Source organism: Hemitrygon akajei, chromosome 11 (genome assembly GCF_048418815.1).
Source record: "Hemitrygon akajei chromosome 11, sHemAka1.3, whole genome shotgun sequence".
NCBI lineage: Eukaryota > Metazoa > Chordata > Chondrichthyes > Myliobatiformes > Dasyatidae > Hemitrygon > Hemitrygon akajei.
In genome coordinates this window covers 25,812,886-25,831,055 of record NC_133134.1, presented here as the reverse complement: position 1 = coordinate 25,831,055, position 18,170 = coordinate 25,812,886, and the positions used below count along the sequence as shown (strand labels likewise).

General features: G+C 41.3%; 1 protein-coding gene across 2 annotated transcripts in view; it reads right to left on the bottom strand.

The window, feature by feature from the left end:
- The window catches only part of cpped1 (calcineurin-like phosphoesterase domain containing 1), a 212,052-nt gene extending 200,844 nt beyond the window's left edge, over positions 1-11,208 (bottom strand). Inside the window, exon 1 of one of the 2 annotated variants that reach the window (XM_073060486.1) lies at positions 11,001-11,208. In XM_073060486.1, coding sequence (XP_072916587.1) covers positions 11,001-11,070 — 70 coding nt within the window. In that variant the 5' untranslated portion in view covers positions 11,071-11,208. Of the gene's footprint in view, positions 1-10,746; positions 10,858-11,000 lie in introns of those variants that run through there. The other variant, XM_073060487.1, reaches the window with a different exon arrangement.
- Between the last annotated feature and the right edge of the window lie 6,962 nt (positions 11,209-18,170).

Sequence of the window (18,170 nt, the reverse complement as noted above, 5' to 3'; positions counted from 1 at the left end):
AATTCAGGAGAACTTTACTCAAAGATTAATTAGAATGTGGCACTCCTTAACACTGGAAATAACTGAAGCAACTGACACATTTAAACTGGAACTAGTTAATCACAAGACAGAAAGGTATAGACTGTGTTTCTAGGGTTGGATGAAGTGAGGTAGAGGGAGTTTCAGGTGCACAAGTGCTGACATCTTTCCATTTCTATTCCCCAAGTATAATGAAATTTAAGCAACTGTGCAATAATAAAAACTGCAACGTTTCTATAATGCGAAAAAAACGGAGAGCTTTGCACCAAATCTTTACTATGTGTGAAAGCTGCAGCAAGGCAAAGGTTAAAATTGTTTGCTGACAGAGACAGTGTACACACATTGCACAGTCACTCTGGCTGAAGGTGGCCACCATGCGAAACTCAAACCTTGAGAACCTAGCTCCTCTTTGCACAGTAAGTAGCCAACATTTCGCACCGAACCCTTCCTCTGAAGCATCGGCTCTGTATTCCTCTTTGTGAGCTCCTCTGTGTAGATTACGTGTGTCACTCCGGATTTCCAGCATCTTCTGTTCCTCTGCACTGAAAGACTGAAAACCAAGGCCACTAAACAAAATACCGATACCAACGTAAACCTGGTTTACACTTATTTTTGAAGTTATTTTACTCATTCTGAAGTATTATTGGCCTTCAATACCGAGATTTAAATGGTTATCATCACCCAGAATATGTATTATGATTGGTAATTATATATATAAGTGATGGAATTAGGAATTCCAAGAGGATCAATAACTATAAAAATGAACACTTCAGAGCAGTTTGGAGACAGGGGGTAGTTGCTTTCCTTGTGCACAAGTAAACAAAGTGTGATTGAGGAACGAGTATAAAATTAGAGTCTAGTTAATTGGCAACAACAGAAGTAGTTACCTGTTGCAAACGTATATTGCTGATAATATTGCCTTGTGAATCGCTTCTCGGCCTTTTGGCTAAGATGACGTGTAGTGTGTGTGTGTGTGAAAAACAGAATTGATAAGAAATCTAAAGCCCTTCCAGAACACTGGCTTCAACTTCAGATAACATTCCTTTAAAAGGCAGAGCGGTAACACTTCATCAAAAATCTTCTGTGCTGTACATTTCCAGAATTGCAAGCTGATAAGGATACAGCAAGGACATCAGAACATCAGGGCTCTGAATGAACACCTGTACACATTCTATTTAGCGACAAAATTAGAGGACTGGGAAGTGAATGGCAAAGGCTGAGAAGGGATTGCCTCAAGTGGGTTTGTTAAATCAGGTCGAAGCAGGAAAGAAAGCTTTGCTAGAAATGGATGAGATTTGTAATCCTCTGCATCTAAGTTTAATAGATGGGATTGTCACGTAAGTACTGCCTGCATCAACCCTCATTTCATCACAAGGCAGGCAGATTGGCAAGAGTCTCTGGCAATGTCGGACCCGCTGACATCCTGGACCCCCAGTCAACCAGGTTTTGAAGAGAATTTTGAATGGTCATGGAGTGTCGCACGGCACTGAGTAGGGAACCGGAAGAACCGGGAATCTCTAGCTCCATCAGTAACACAGGGAATTCTGCTGTTTTATATACCACACATGACTTGCCTGGACAGGTGGATGGGTGGGTTACATAGAACAGTACAAGCCCCTCAGCCTATGATGGATGCTATGCTGACCTTGTAAGATACTTCAAGATTATTCTAACTCTTCCCTCCTACATAGGCCTCCATTTTTCTTTCATCCACGTGCCTATCTAAGAGACTTAAATATCTCTAATGTAGCTGCCTCTATCATCACACCGGGAAGTGTGTTCCATGCACTTACTTCTGTGTAAAAAAAAATCATACCTCTGACATCCCCCCCCCCCAAATACTTTGCTCCTATCACCTTAAAAGTCATTTTCACTCAGAAAAAAAGATGCTGGCTGTCCACTGCATTTATGCTCATCATCTCCTACACTTCTATCATGTCTCCTCTCATACTCCTTTACTCCAAAGCTAAAAGGCCTAGTTCGCTCAAACTTTCCTCATTAAACATGTTCATTAACCCTGACAACATCCTGGTACCTCTTTACATTATCTAAAGTTTCAACATCCTTCGAGACAACCAGAAAGGAACACAACCCCAAGTACGGTCTTCATAGAGCTGGAACATTACCTCGTGGCTCTTGAACTCAATCCCCTGACTAACAAAGGTCAACACACCATATATCTTCTTAACCACTCTTTTAATTTGCATGGATAAGTTTCCAGATGGCACAAAGATTGGTGGATTTGGGGATAGTACATACAGGTAAGTTTGATACACATCAGCTATTGACATGGGCAGAGAAATGGCAGATGGAGTTTAACACAGACAAGTGCAAAGTGTTGCACTCTGGGAGATTCGAATAGAAAGAGAAAGTACACAGTAACAGCAGGACCCTGAGAATATATATGTACAGAGGGAACTTGGGGTTCAAATTCATAGCTGCCTGAAAGTGCTGACACAAGTAGATAAGGGTGGTAAAGACAATATACAAAATGCTTGCTCTTATTAGTCAAGCTAATGAGTTGACAGCCAGCCAACAGTGTAGTGGTATCCACACAGGAATTTGAGACGAGTGGTCCCGGGTTCAAATCCAGCTGGACCCTTGCACGCTTTCCATCTGTGCTGGGTTGAGTGTCGAGCTAGCAACTCGGCCTCGTAAAAAAGACAAATGCTAAAGAAACAGCAAGGATGGCACCTCATGTGCCACGAAACACGGAAAGGAACAACAACAACAACAACATTGAATTGAAGAGTCAGGAAGTTATGATGTGGCTTTACAAAACCATGATTAAGCTGCATCTAGAGTACAGTATTCAGTTATAGTTACCCCATTATAGTGTAACCCTCAGGTTCGGCCGGCGACGTTAGTCGATGGAAGACAGTCTCTGTCCCCACCAAATGAGTGAAATCTGAGGTGAAAACCTCCTGTTTGTGTGGATGCTGTGTGATCTGTTCCTCCGTTACAAATCAGTACCACGAAATAAGAGACAATACACCATATGCCATTAAATAATTTAGCTTTATAATTCTTAATTTGACTAAAGAGTTAGTAAAGTAAAACAAAAAGGGCCCATTTTAATGGAACAGCCTAATGTGCACAAGTTGGAGCTGACGGTTTCCCTTCCGCTGGTCCTCCATCGATTTTCCCAGGCTTCGTCGACTCCCGGCCCCATTCCAAGTCCACTCCTTTCTGGTGTCTACAACCTCTCCTTTCTGGCAATTTGTCTTCCGCCGAACAAAAGACCCAGATCACCTCATTCTCAGGCACACAACAGGAGAAAAACACTCCCTTCATTGGACCGCGCACATTCCAGAGTGCCCGTTATCTCTAGCCATAAACCAAACACTGCTGCTACAGAAAAACCGTTACATTAGCAGTGAAACCTTTCCCAGGGTGTTACAATAGGAAGGATACAGAGGCCATGGACAGCGCCTACAATACGAGAGATTTATCAGATGCTGCCTGAAGGGTATGGAGAAGCTGGACAACTGATTGTTTACTCTGGAGCAGAGCGGAGAAGGCCAAAGGAAGATCTGACAGAAGTTCATAAAGATTGCAAGAAGCATAGAAACACCACAAAGCTGGTCTCTTTTACCCCAGTGTTGAAATGTGTAATACTAGAGGACATGCATTTAAGGGGAGGGGAAAAGTTCAAAGCAGATGCACACAGGGCAGGTTTATTAAAAAAAAAGTGGTGGGTGCCTGGAATGTGGTGGACACAGATACAACAGAGGTGTTTAAAAAGGCTCATAGAAAGGAACATGGATGCATTGATGAGAGTAGAGAGGTATGGACCATGTGCAGGCAGGAAGGATCAGATTAATTAATTTGACACAATATTGGGGGCTGAGAGGCCCGTTTCTGTGCGGTACTGTTCTATTCTCTAAGGCTAGAGAAGGAAAAAAGATTTTCCGCAATCAGTATCAAAGTTGAGTAGAAATTGATGCTGAGCAATGGATGGATAAAGCTCGGGAAACTGGGAATTCAAAAATTCTAAACTCGACTTTAAATTAATTCAAGAAGACTTTCATCCAAGGACAAGCACAAAATGGAAATGAGGTTGGAATAGAAGTGCAGAAACGAGAGAACCCATGGAGGTCAATGCGTTCTAAAAAACACATCTTGGTTTTGTCATCATTAAAAATGAATTTACAAGTTGGATCCACACCTTCATAATGGGAAAAGTTACAATCCTCAATTCCAGCCAGAAGTTAATCAACAGAGTAAAGAAATGGTCATCAATGCCAATTCTGTAATTTTGCATAATTTCAGGATTTTGGTGCTCTTGCATGGGAGGAAAAACATTTTGATGGTGGTATTGAATTCCAATTACAACAGTCAAATGGCACGCTGTTGCTGCAGCTCAGCTGTGAGGGTCAGAAGAATCTGGGTTGGAAATAGAACCCACACATTCTCTTCTACAGGGAATGTCAGCAACATGCTGGAATTTCCTGAAAATCAGGGGAGTACCTTTTGGGATAAGCACAGGCGGTTCCAATGGGAACCACTGATTAAAGTAAACTTCATCCTTGGCTTCCTGCCAACAGAATCCAGTTTCATTGCTTCATATTTCCAACCTGGGCACAGATGGGACAACAGTGTATTTTGATGCAAGAGTTCTCCTTCTTAATGCAATACTGTCAGAAATAAAATTCACTGCAGCTTGAGCGAGATTTTGTATATACTGAGCAGGAAGTGTAGAAAGACTACAATGACATATTTGTAATGGAAATTAAACTCCTAGACAAGTTTAGCTTGAAATGGTCACTGGTTAATACTTAAAGGAATAGATGAAAATGCAATGAGGGGTTATCTCATAGAGGTGTATAACATCATGTAGGGTAAACATGCAGAGATTTTTTCCTCAGGTTGGGGTATCAAGAACTCGAGGACATGGATTTAAGGTGAGAAGGAAAAGATTTAATATGAACCCAAGGGGCAACCTTTTCGCCCAGATGATCCATACAGGAATGTACTGCCAGAGGAAGCAGCTGAGACAGGTACATTAACAGGATTTAAAAAGCACTGGCACAGATACGTAGATAGACAAGCCTTTAAGGGATATGGGCAAATGGAGGAAAACAATTTTAGCTTAAGACAAGCATCTTGGTTGGCATGGACAGGTTAGGCTGTAGGGCCTATTTCTGTGCAATGAGACAAAGAAGCTGGATTAAGCCATTTGGCCCATCAAGTCTGCACCACCACTCCAAAATGGCTGATTTTCTATCCCTTTCAACCCCATTTTCCAGGCCTCTCCCCATAACCTTTGACACCCTTACCAATCAAGAACTTACCAAACTCCACTTTAAATATACCCAATGAATTGCTCTCTCTGTAGCAATGGATTCCACAGATTTACCATATTCTGGCTTAACAAATTTCTTCTCATCCCTGTCCTAACAGGATGTCTTTGTATTCTGAGGCAATGCTTTCTGGTACTAAACTCTCCCACTACAGAAAACATCCTCGGCACACCACGCTATCAAGGGATTTCAAAATCCGGTAATTTTCAATGGTATCCCCCAACCTCATTTTTCTAAATACATATAAGTACAGGCCCAGAGCCATTAAACTTTTTAAGACTATCACACTAGCAGGGCTTCCCAACCTGAGGTCCACCGACCCCTTGCTTAATGGTATTAGTCCATGGCACAGAAAATGGTTGGGAACCCCTGCACTAAAGGTACAGGATATTAAGGAAAATAGCAGACATGCAAAGCTACTTTTCTTCAATATTGATCACTTTTTAACTGGAAGGATTGTGGTCCAGGGGAGCAAGAAATAAATATCTTACATATGTTGGCTTTGTATGGTCAGCGTATGATAAAGGCAGAAGCAAATTCACAATTTTTAAGTGATGAGAAAGCGTCCACAGAAGTGCCAACAATGGGATGTTTAGCTACACTGCTGATACGATCAGCATCTATGAGGGAGCTCCCTCCTCCATTTAAAACTACCAAATACAGAATCCAGCACAGGTCCAGCCTGCTGAATGCAATCACAGAACATGGTTAGGCGGTCTGAGCTACACACACATAAAATGGAAGGAAGTCAGCAGTACAGGCAGCGTCTATGAAAATGAATAAACAATGGATGTTGTGGGCCGAGACCATTCTTCAGGACTGGAAAGAAAGGAGATAGATGACAGCATCATAAGCTGGGGGTGGGGGTGGGGGTGGGGAAGGAGGATAGCTAGAAGGTGATAGGTAAAGCCAAGTGACAGGTGATAAGAAAAGGCAAAGGACTGGAGATGATGGAATCTGATAATAGAGGAGAGTGTGGACCATAAATGAAAGGGAAGGAGAATGGGACCCAGGGGGGTGGTGATTGGTAAAAGGCCAGAGTGGGGAATAAAAGAGGGGAGAGGGAAGGGAATTTTTTTCACTGCAAGGAGAAATTGATATTTAACATAAGAAATGGAGGAGTAGGCCATCCAGCCCATCGACCCTCCCCACCATTCAATAAGATCATGGCTGATCTGACTGTAAATTCAGCTCCATCTACCTGCCTTTTCCCCATAACCCTTAATTCCCCTACTATGTAAAAATCTATCTAACTGTATCTTAAATATATTTAGTGAAGAAGCCTCAACTGCTTCCCTGGGCAGAGAATTCCACAGATTCACCACCCTCTGACAAAAACAGTTTCTCCTCATCTCTGTCCTAAATCTTCTCCCTGAATCTTGAGGCAATGTCCCCTGGTTCTAGTTGAGTCACCCAAATGGAGTATAAGGTAGTCCATGCTGATGCTGCAGTTACATACTTGAGATTGGATGATCCTGCACAACAACTCAAGGCCTCAAGTACAGATCATACATCCTCTTCCAAAGGGAATGCTAGCAACATGAGGAGGTTGAATTTGCTGAAATTCAGACTTGTTGGTTTTGTTCTTGCAGTGGGAATATGGTCAGACACACTCCATCTTCATTTTCTTGACAACAGAACATGGATTCATTGTTTCAGATGCTGCCAGCAGTGAAATAATGGCACTCTCTGCTGACCTTGGAGATATAATGATATACCATAAAGATACACTGACCTACGGCATGGGCTCCCCTTTAACGACACCGCTTGACATCGTGTATTGTTTAAAATGATATCCACGGTCAAAAGTTTACAGGCTGCACAGCTAGCTCAATGGCAAATACATGACAGCCTTCTTAGAAATCAGCAAAGCAGACGAGTTGATGTGAAGGAACATGCAAACATGTTAGATCATAAAGAAAATTATAGTAACACAAAATAGGAGCTGAAATACCATTAATAGACTGAAGCTTTAAAATCAGCTGTACTTATTTTGAATAGTTATTCACAGAAATCACAATCCAAATGGAAAAGCTTTCTAAGCAGCAATATTGACTTATTACATGATCATAAAACGTGCAAGAGGCTCGCATTTTTCAGTTGCTTGTAAATATCGTGGTTCTCCCCAATCCAAGGACTACAAACAGAGCACCCTGTGCTGCTGCACTGATAAAAGTCACAGAAGCTTTTCAGAATCACTTTACTGCCAGTAGATGAAACATACCAGAATTGATTGTGGTTCGATGCCAAGCATAAAACACAGGACAATACCGTAACAGACAGCACAATAGCAACCACCAATTTACAAGACAATAGTGCAAACAACCATGAGCAGTCAACAATTAGCAGAATGGTTACGTGTGCAAACATGAATAATCAAACTTAAAAAATGTGAACATATGAACAGACTCAATAATTATCAACAGAACAAGGAGAGTAGGAAAGACCATTTAAGGGATGTGGTGCAGAAACTGTTCCATATTTAACTACACATGCACAGAAATCCCAAATTGTTACTGTGGTTATTACTGCATAGTCCAGGGTTATAGGCTTCCCATATAGTTCTTGTACACTTTTAACTTCTGATATTTTATTTATTTGAATTTTCTCATTATCCCTGCCATTTACACCCTCATTGCCACTAAAGCTGTGCAGGAGTACTGTGTGCTTTTCTTTTTTCTATCTCTTCCCCATTTCTCCTTGCATCTGGTCCTTTTTTTAAAAAAAACCATTTTATCTATAAGCTTCCCACCTACCAGTTCAACCGCCAAAATCAACTAATTCCTGTTCCCACAAGAAATGCTACCTAAGCTCCTGACCATCCCCAGCATCTTATGGTATACTGAAGTTAACAGGACATTGAACTACTGAACCACAGGGGCGAGCGTGGCCTCATCGCGACAGTGGAGGAGGCCATGGACTGATATGTCAGTCACACTCAGCTTGGAGGCTTTATATTCTCTCTGGGTAGCCTCCAACCTGAAGGCATGAACATCAATTTCTTGAACTTACAGGAATGCCGCCGCCCCCCCCCCCCCCCCCTTCAGCATTTCCCATTTCTCGCCCTCACCTTATCTCGTTACCTCATCACCTCCACCTTTTCTTTCTTCTCTGGCCTTCTGTCCTCTTCTATCAGATTCCTCCATCTCCAGCCCTGTATCTCTTTCACCAATCAACTTCTGAGCTCTTTATTTCACCCCTCCCCCAGTCTCACCTAGCACCTTGTGTTACTTCCTCCCCTCCCCACACCCTTTTACTCTGACTCATCTTTTTTTCCCTCCAGTTATGATGAAAGGTCTCGGCCTGAAACACCAACTGTACTCTTTTCCATAGATGCTGCTGAATTCCTCCAGCATTTTGTGTGAAAAAATATCATTGAGGGGAAAAATATCACTATTTTAAACGTTAAGAAAGCAATCCCTCTTCAAGTTTGCTAAAACAGATCACCAAGTTTCCAGATTCTCATTCCTTATACGAGGGGTGATTGATAAGTTCTTGGCCTAAGGTAGAAGGAGTCAATTTTAGAAAACCTAGCACATTTATTTTTCAACATATTCCCCTCCTACATTTACACACTTAGTCCAGCAGTCGTGGAGCATACGGATCTTGGACCTCCAGAACGTGTGCACAGCATGGGTGATTGATAAGTCAGTGGTCTAAGGTAGAAGGAGATGAGTTATACAGCTCTCATTACATGCACATGCAGTTCAACTCTTTGAGTGATTATGCAGAAAGTCTGAAGTTAATAACTCATCAGGGCTGATCGACAAGTTCATGGCCTAAGGTAGAAAATGGGTCCACCTCCATTTGAGAATAGGGACAGTGGATGCTCAATGCTGGGGACATTTTGCAACCACAGCTACTTCCTGAGCAGTTATTACTCCACTCTTTGCTATTTTCCTCTCTCAAACGGCAAGGTCTCTATCTCTCACTTTATTCACTCTCAATCCCAAAAGTAATAGGTAACACGAGCAAAGATTTTGATCCAATCTTCAAAGATGCTAGCTGGTGTTGGCAACCCTTATTTCTACCTTCTAGGGATCCCTTGATTTCAAACATAGGATTCACATTTTCTATTGCTTTCAATTTTATAAAGGTTCAAAGGCTTATTTTATTATCAAAGCCTGTATGCAGAATACAACTCTCAGATTTGTCTTCTCCTGTAGCCATAAAATACAGAAAACCATAGATGTAGTTGAAAGATATCAATCATCCCTCACATGAAAACAAGAACTTGCAAACCCTAAAAACTAACAGATCTCCGCAAGTCCTAGAGTTCTTTGAAGAAAGTGTGAAATGAAAATGATCCTGTATATTCTTTCCAGAAATGCTGCTGAAATTTTTATTGTCTAGTCCCTTATAGAAAATATTCCCACTTAGCAAGTCTGCAGCAAACAGTCCAGGTGATCACAGATACTTCAAGCCAGCACTTTGTAAGCGCTGTTCACTCAGTCCCCCCCCCCCCCCATCCTTTACAAATTCACTTGTTGAACATTACAGTTGCGTCTCCTGCCCTTTCATGGAGCGTTTCCCATTACAACTGCCTGCATTGAAAAAAGTCCTCATTTCCAAAGGTTTACGGTGAGAGGAAGCTCATTTAGATGGGAACAGAGGGGAATGTTAGTCTTCACATAGTGAGAGTGATTGATTATCTGGAATCTACCGTCGGGGAGGTGTTGGAGGCAATATAATCAAAACATTTAACAAGCATCTGAACAGGAGGGACCTCAGAAGCCAAGTTGTGGAAGGACAAAACCTGGCGTCAGCTATCATTGACGGGTCAGCATAGTGGGCTAAAGAGCCTCAGCGCTTTGACTCTACCATTTCTTCGCTGAACTTTTAATAACAATAGTTAGTTGTACAAGTTCAGACAAGCTCCTGACTTTAGAAAGAGTCACAGATCCTTTCATCTTAAGCGTGCCCCCTCTCACTGCCCCTCTAGGGAGTTACCTAGTAGTCAAAATTCAAACTCGTCTACTACAAACACATACTGCATGCAATCAGCGCCCAAAAGCATCGAGCCCACGCCCCTAGTGTCATAAGGTTACCCTCTCCAAAGATTCCTCCATCCCTACTTCCAAGCACTGTAAGCAAGCTTAAGCCTTCACTTTGCTGGCAATAAAAAAACAAACAAAATAAAACACTCTTGTCCCATTAATAATTCCAGTAAAGTGCAGCACATCTTCTCAAGTGAAGTCGTACTTTGCGCAGTGTAACGGGAAGGATATGCAGAATTGCCACTGAATTATCTGAAAATAACTCGGGATAAATTGTTCCAGTTTTCTGCAAATCGCCGAAGTAAAACAGTGGCAAACAGACAACTCCCGTAACCGAAAATAAACACGACCTCCCTGCCCGGCTTAAGCTTGCATTATTTCCGCTCGAGGCCACTGCCAGAGTTTCGGGTGACCCTTACTTCCCTCACCCATTCATGTGATTCGGGCGCACAACGTGAGAGTGTGGAGGCCACGTCCCAGGAGAGATCGCGCAAAGGCACGGCCCAGAAAGACTCCGGCGGCAGAGAAATCCCCGGAAGAGGCGTCACGCCGTTCTAGAACGCGGCCCCGGGAATGCCCAGCCGGCTCAGACGTCACGGGATTCTGGAGAACGACCCCGGAGACGGCGGGGAAATGAGTTACAGGATTCCGGAATGCGGCTTCGGACCGTTTCGCAGCATACCTTCGCTAAATCCCTCGTAGCCTCTGCGCTGGGCTTTAAGAAATGTGGACAGCTCGGGACCTGAAGCCATGTCACCTATTCTCCAACTGATCCCGACGCGAAACTGGTTTCGATACTCATCGTGGACCGGGGTTGGTCCTACGGAGGGCGGGCGAGGGCGCAGCCCGTATTTCGGTTGTCTTGCTTTACCGCGAGGTTTCTGCAGAGGATGACTCTTCCTCATTGAATTGCGCGCACTTAAAGTAAACATTTCACACGCTTCAAGTTACTGATAAACGCCTAGTTAGAAATTTTCAAATGCATTTATAATTGAATGTAAATTCATAAAATGAACGTCTTCGTGATTGTAAATAATGACCCCTCCCGCATCTTTATATTTTTAAAAAGTACGTTTTCCATAATTATCACGTTTTATATATTTATACTGAGACTGCTTTATTTAATAAAATCAAATATATTTATATTATAATATATTACAAACAGATCTTGGGCCCTAACTGTTGCATGTAAGGTACATTTATATATGTGTATAAAACTAAACTAGTGCTGCTATGGAACGATTCGAGATTTAAAATTACTAACTGAAGGCTTTTGACAAGATACCCCACAAGAGGTTAACAATGAAATTACAGGAGGTAGGGTTTCTGGGTAAGGTGTGGGAATGGGAGCAGATCTGCCTCACAAACTAACTGAAAACAACGAGCAGATCATTTTCACACCTAGAAGATGTTAAGAGTGGAGTTCCACAGGGACTGGTTTTGGAGCTGCTGCTGGTTCTAATTTACACATAAGAAGTAAACTAGTAAAGTGTGCTGATGACACAAAATTAGGAGGACAGGCTGAATCAATGCAGTTAGATCTAAACAAAATCCAGAAGTGGGCAGATAAATGGCAGGTGAAATTTAATGAAAGTAAATGTAAAATATTAAATATAGTAGAAATATTAGACATAAATATACAGTGGGGTTCTTGAGTTAGAAAGTGCACTCTATGAGAAGGATTTGGGGGGTCCTGGTAGACTTACCGCTTTCGACGTCTAGACAGTGTACAGGAGCAATTAGGAAGGCTGATAGAATGTTGGACTATATAATGCACTCAGTGGAGTTGAAGTCAAGAGATGTTCTTAAGTTGCATAATGCACTTGAGAGGCCACACCTTAAATACTGTGTACGGTTTTGGTTTCCATATTGCCTGAGGGATGTGAAGGCACTGGAGCGAGTCCAGAGAAGGGCAACCGGACTCATTCCAGGTCTGCAGGGTATGAGCTATGAAGAAAGGTTGAAAAAATTAAATCCTTTTAGCCTAGGTAGATGTACAATTGGAGGAGACATGATAGAAATGTTCAAAGTCATTAAGGGTATAAGTGGATGCCAGCTGTTACTTCAAAATGAATCGATCATCAAAGACATAAGGCCATAGGTGGAGACTGGTTAAAGGGAGATTTCAGACGAACATCAGGAAGCATTTCTTTACACAGCAAGTTGTGGACATATGGAACAAACTACCTAGTTGTGTAGTTGAGAGTAGTACCTTGGAGACTCTCAAATCCAAATTCAATCGTGTGAATAGGAAGTTGGTGAGCTTTGTTGTGCTGAATGGCCTGTTCTTCTCAAAAACATTCTGATGTTCTAAAGGGAGGGAGACCCGTGGTAAATGGTGGCATTGTTAAAGAACCACATGGGCAGTGAATCTTGAAATTTGAAAATTTTGTGTTCATTTCAGTGTTGTGTATTTTGTTTCTCTAGTATCTAATTGTATCATACGAGTCCCTCAGCCGAAGAGGACGGGGAAACATCTCTAACTGGGGTACCCTTCCTCTTACTGAAACCACAAGCACAGATCAACAATATTACAGTGATAAACCCATGCAATGTTATTCTTCTAGGTGATAGTGACCAGCATCTTAAATCCAGTTACCCTTACAGTTAGTGTCAAAATGCAATATACCACAGGGTGGAATCTTCTGTGAATAAACTATGGATGACATGGGAATAAAGGATCAACTATAATGTAAACACACGAGATTCTGCAGATGCTGGAAACCTTCAGCAGCAAACACAAAATGCAGGAGGAACTCAGCAAATCAATCAGCATCTACGGAGGGGAATAAACAGTTGACATTTCAGGCCAAGACCGTGATGTAGATAATATAGACACTGAAGGGTCTCAGCCCAAAATGGAGACTGTTTATTTCCCTCCATTGATGCTGCCTGACTTGCTGAGTTCCTCCATCATTTTGTGTGTGTTAGTCAATTATAATGTGTTATGTGGCATTTCTTATCTGCAATTATTGCGGACAATGAATTTTATATTTTAATGCTGGAAAAATAACTGCAGCAAGTGTTGTGTTCTTTATATGTACCGTGGGTCGCTAAGAACAAACCATATTCTGGAAGAATTTAAACTAGAACTATTTAACAGCAAACAGCAACCACGTTTTACACTGCTATGCTTCTGGATCATTCTGTCGTTTCTGCGCATGCTCCGAACTCTGTCCAATCACGTTCTTACACGTGACATGTGATATCACCACAACAAGTATTAATGAAAACTCCTTTAATAAGAGTTGGTTTTGGATTTAGCAAGTAGATTTTATGGAACTACCTTCCATTACTACTCTCCAGTGTTTATGGGCCTCAAGGAATGACGACTGATGGGCATTGTCTGGTTTCTTATTAACAGTAAATGGTACTACCATCCATTTCAAGTGGCTTACCCTTAAAATAACATCCAGATACCATGTAGGCCACAGCTTTCACGTTCTAACATTTGCCAAATGCCTCTTTATAATTAAAATACATCGAACTGGTCAGACTTCCAATATAACTCGGAGTCCTGCCATGTGCAGAAGTTCGCTGATGACACGGCCATAGTGGGGTGTGTCAGGAATGGACAGGAGGAGGAGTATAGGAAACTGATACAGGACTTTGTGATATGGTGCAACTCAAACTACCTGCGTCTCAATATCACCAAGACCAAGGAGATGGTGGTGGACTTTAGGAGATCTAGGCCTCATATGGAGCCAGTGATCATTAATGGAGAATGTGTGGAGCAGGTTAAGACCTACAAGTATCTGGGAGTACAGTTAGACGAGAAGCTAGACTGGACTGCCAACACATTTGCCTTGTGCAGGAAGGCACAGAGTCGACTGTACTTCCTTAGAAGGTTGGCGTCATTCAATGTCTGTAGTGAGATGCTGAAGATGTTCTATAGGTCAGTTGTGGAGAGCGCCCTCTTCTTTGTGGTGGCGTGTTGGGGAGGAAGCATTAAGAAGAGGGACGCCTCACGTCTTAATAAGCTGGTAAGGAAGGCGGGCTCTCGTGGGCAAAGTACTCGAGAGTTTAACATCGGTAGCTGAGCGAAGGGCGCTGAGTAGGCTACGGTCAATTATGGATAACTCTGAACATCCTCTACATAGCACCATCCAGAGACAGAGAAGCAGTTTCAGCGACAGGTTACTATCGATGCAATGCTCCTCGAACAGGATGAAGAGGTCAATACTCCCCAATGCCATTAGGCTTTACAATTCTACCGCCAGGACTTAAGAACTTTTTAAAAGCTATTATTAATGCTTTTTGAGATAGTGATTTAGATGCATATCATATTTTTTACTGAGTTAAGTATTGTATGTAATTAGTTTTGCTACAACAAGTGTATGGGACATTGGAAAAAAAGTTGAATTTCCCCATGGGGATGAATAAAGTATCTATCTATCTATCTATCTATCTATCTATCTATCTATCTATCTATCTATCTATCTATCTATCTATCTATCTATCTATCTATCTATCTATCTAATTGAATGATGAAGTGCACCAGCCCATCCCTTCAACAAATTCGGACTGTTTATGAGGATAAACTCCAAATGAATATAGGGACTTTGTAATAAAAAGTTGTTTTAACATCTGTTTTCATGGGTTTGGCGCTCGTGCACTCCCTGCAGGTCACGCCACTGCCTCACGGGTTTTCGCGCCCAAGAGAAGCGAAAGGGATTCTGCACCCAAAGTTCATTCAGAATCCCTGTCACAATAACTTACTTTAAAAATCGGGTCATTTCCCAGGTAGGTCAATAGAGCAGGTTCCCCATCGATGTAAGTCTCCTCCGCTGAGGAGGGAAAAAGATGTGGGCCACGGGAAATTGAAACACTGAATACTGCTTTAAAAAATAAATAGCTGTCCAGAAAACTGTGCAGACAACTTGATTTATGATATTCACTGGTATGAACACTTCATCAGTCTGAAGCCCAGAAAAATTCTGAAGGTTCCATTAACCTATAACCCTCTTTATTCCTCTTCAGCATGTTTTTTTTTTGTAATTTATAGTCTTTTTATGTCTTACACTGCAGATGCAGCCGAAAAAACAACAAATTTCAGGACATATGTTAGTGACAATAAACCTGATTCTGACAAAATAACAGAAATTCGACTGAAAACAGAAACGTAAGAACAGATTATAAAAGCTTCAATAAATATTTGTAGTGGAAAGAATAACATATTAGTAACTTACATACTGAGGTAGGAATAATTATATTGGGGAACAAGGAAATGCAAAGAAATTAAATATTTTCTGCCAGCTTTCGTAGACAAAAACACAGAAAACAAACTTATCAAAAAGTGGAGAGTAACGGTCTAAAGGAGAAGCTGAAAAACAGGTGTTAGTCTGAAAATAGCATTAGAGAAACTAATAGTTTGGAAACCTGATAAATGTACAGGAAATGGTGACCTGTATTCCAAAGCTTTAAAAGAGTTACTCTGTATATTATGGATGCACTGGCTTGCATCTTAAGATTTCTATAGACGCTAGAATAAATATCACAGGTAACAAATGATGCCCCTCCTCTTAGGAAAATGTACTATCTAAGAACACATGGTATTGCAGTTAAATACAATATGCTGTATGATTTGAAGATTGGTTAACTAATATAAAACAGGCTGTAGGAGTAATTTTGTTATTTTGATTTGGTAGGATATTATTACTGGGCTGCCACAGAGATCAGTAGTTCACAACTTGTGTTAATGATTTGGATGAGGGAACCAATTGTAATATATCTGACAACAGCACACACAAAATGCTGGTGGAACACAGCAGGCCAGGCAGCATCTACAGGGAGAAGCGCTGTCGACGTTTCGGGCCGAGACCCTTCGTCAGGACTAACTGAAAGGAAAGATAGTAAGAGATTTGAAAGTAGTGGGGGGAGGGGGAAATGCAAAATGATAGGAAGAAGACCTTTGAATTTCCAGCATCTGTAGATTTCCTCGTGTTTGCTCTGTAATATATCTGAGCTTGTTGATGATACAAAGCTGGGTGTCAGTATGTGACGAGAATGCAGAGAGTCCTCGGGGTTTTGAATGGTCAAGAACATGACAGTGATATATAACGTGGTGAATGTAAATTCCACCTGCCCACCACTTCGGTGGAAAAAAAAACTAGAAAAGCAAAATTTATGTGGTCATAGTGTTCAGAGGCATCTGTGCATGAAACATTGAATATAACTATGTGCGTGCAGAAGACAAATAGTTAGCTGGCCTTCATTACAAGAGGAAAGATGACTTATTACAATGTAAGGGACATTTGGTATATTGTGTATAGGTCATGGTCACCCTACCCAAGTGATGATATATTTGCATATACATATATTGGTGCAAAAAAAGGCCCACCAGATTGATTTCTTCGATGGTAAAATGGGGTTGTCCTTATTGGAAAATATATTATGCATTAGCAGCATTCACTATATAACCACGACTACTGAGTATTTACTATGCATTTATTCATTTACTAGATACATTGTATTCTTAGGTATATACTATGGCATTTAAGAATATCTGTATTATTAGCAGAAATACACTTAGCATTTAAGAACACCTGTGTATCATTAGCAGAAATGTGCTTAGCTGACATGTACTCTATATATTATACAATAGAATGGCTTATGAAGAGATAACGGTGGCAGACAGGATGATATGAACAGGCAATGGAATGTTGAGGGAGGCTAAGGGAGGCTGACTGAGAAACAACCGTGGCCAGGAATGAGGTCCAAGATGTGAACTGAAAAGAAATACTGGTGGCGAATCGAGAGCTAGGCAAGAGCGATTGATTAGTTAATGTATAGATGATATGCAGCTATAGAATGATTGGATATGTTAATGCAACTAAGATAAGATTGCTATAAAGAATGCTATGTACAATGATCGGCAGGCCATCAGTGACTAGCTCAGTGATTGTCTCAGCTTTGGTTTGCAAATTAAAGCTTAAAGCTTCTTGAAGAATCTTCTGCGTCTCCTGGTCGTTTCTGAGAAACAAAAAACCACGACATCCTCTGAGGAGAGGATACGTAAACTGGTGCTGTACTTTCTAGAATTTTCATGAATGACTCGTGATATCAATTAAGTACTTATGAAACATGGTGTTTGAAAGAGATAATGTTCCCCTCCCCCTACAGCAGGGAGAACGTTCCCTCACTACCACATCCCCCTCCCTTCCTGCAAGTAGCTGAAAGCAGAAATGGAGGTCACAATCACATAATAAGAAATGACCCATTAGAGACCGCAATAAAAAGAAATTGCTTAACATAGTGTAGTGAGTAGCAACACTTAAGAGACATTTTATTCTGATAGCAGTACTACAGATGCATTTATTCAAGCACATGAACAGGTGGAGAATGGAGGGATAAGGAACGTGCAGGCAGACGGGATTTATTTAGATTGGCATAGGCATTTGAGCTGTAAGGCCTGTTTCTGTTGTGAACTGTTCTATGAATCTTTGAAATTCTCTATGAGAAGAAGTGTAAAGGATTTGCTGTTGAATATATTCCACAGCGAGAGCTTTTAAAATGTTGAGCATTAAAGGATTGTGCAGAAAAGTGATGCAAATGTAAAAGATCACCACGATCTGATTGGATGTTGGAGCAGGTCAATGTTATTATATTTGCTGCTTGAAAAATGTTTTGGTTTACAGAACAGTGTCAATTAGTCCACTGCCATCTATGGCCAATGAAGGATATTGCTACACTATGAAGAGCAAACCTGAACTCGGGCAGTGCCATATACTGTATATTGAATTCTGAACGTACTTATAAAAGTTATTTTTTAAATGTGTAATAACTTTTGGGAACTGTAGTGAAGAAAGAAGACCTTGAAGGAAAACTGATTCTGGAAATGTAGTTTTGAAAC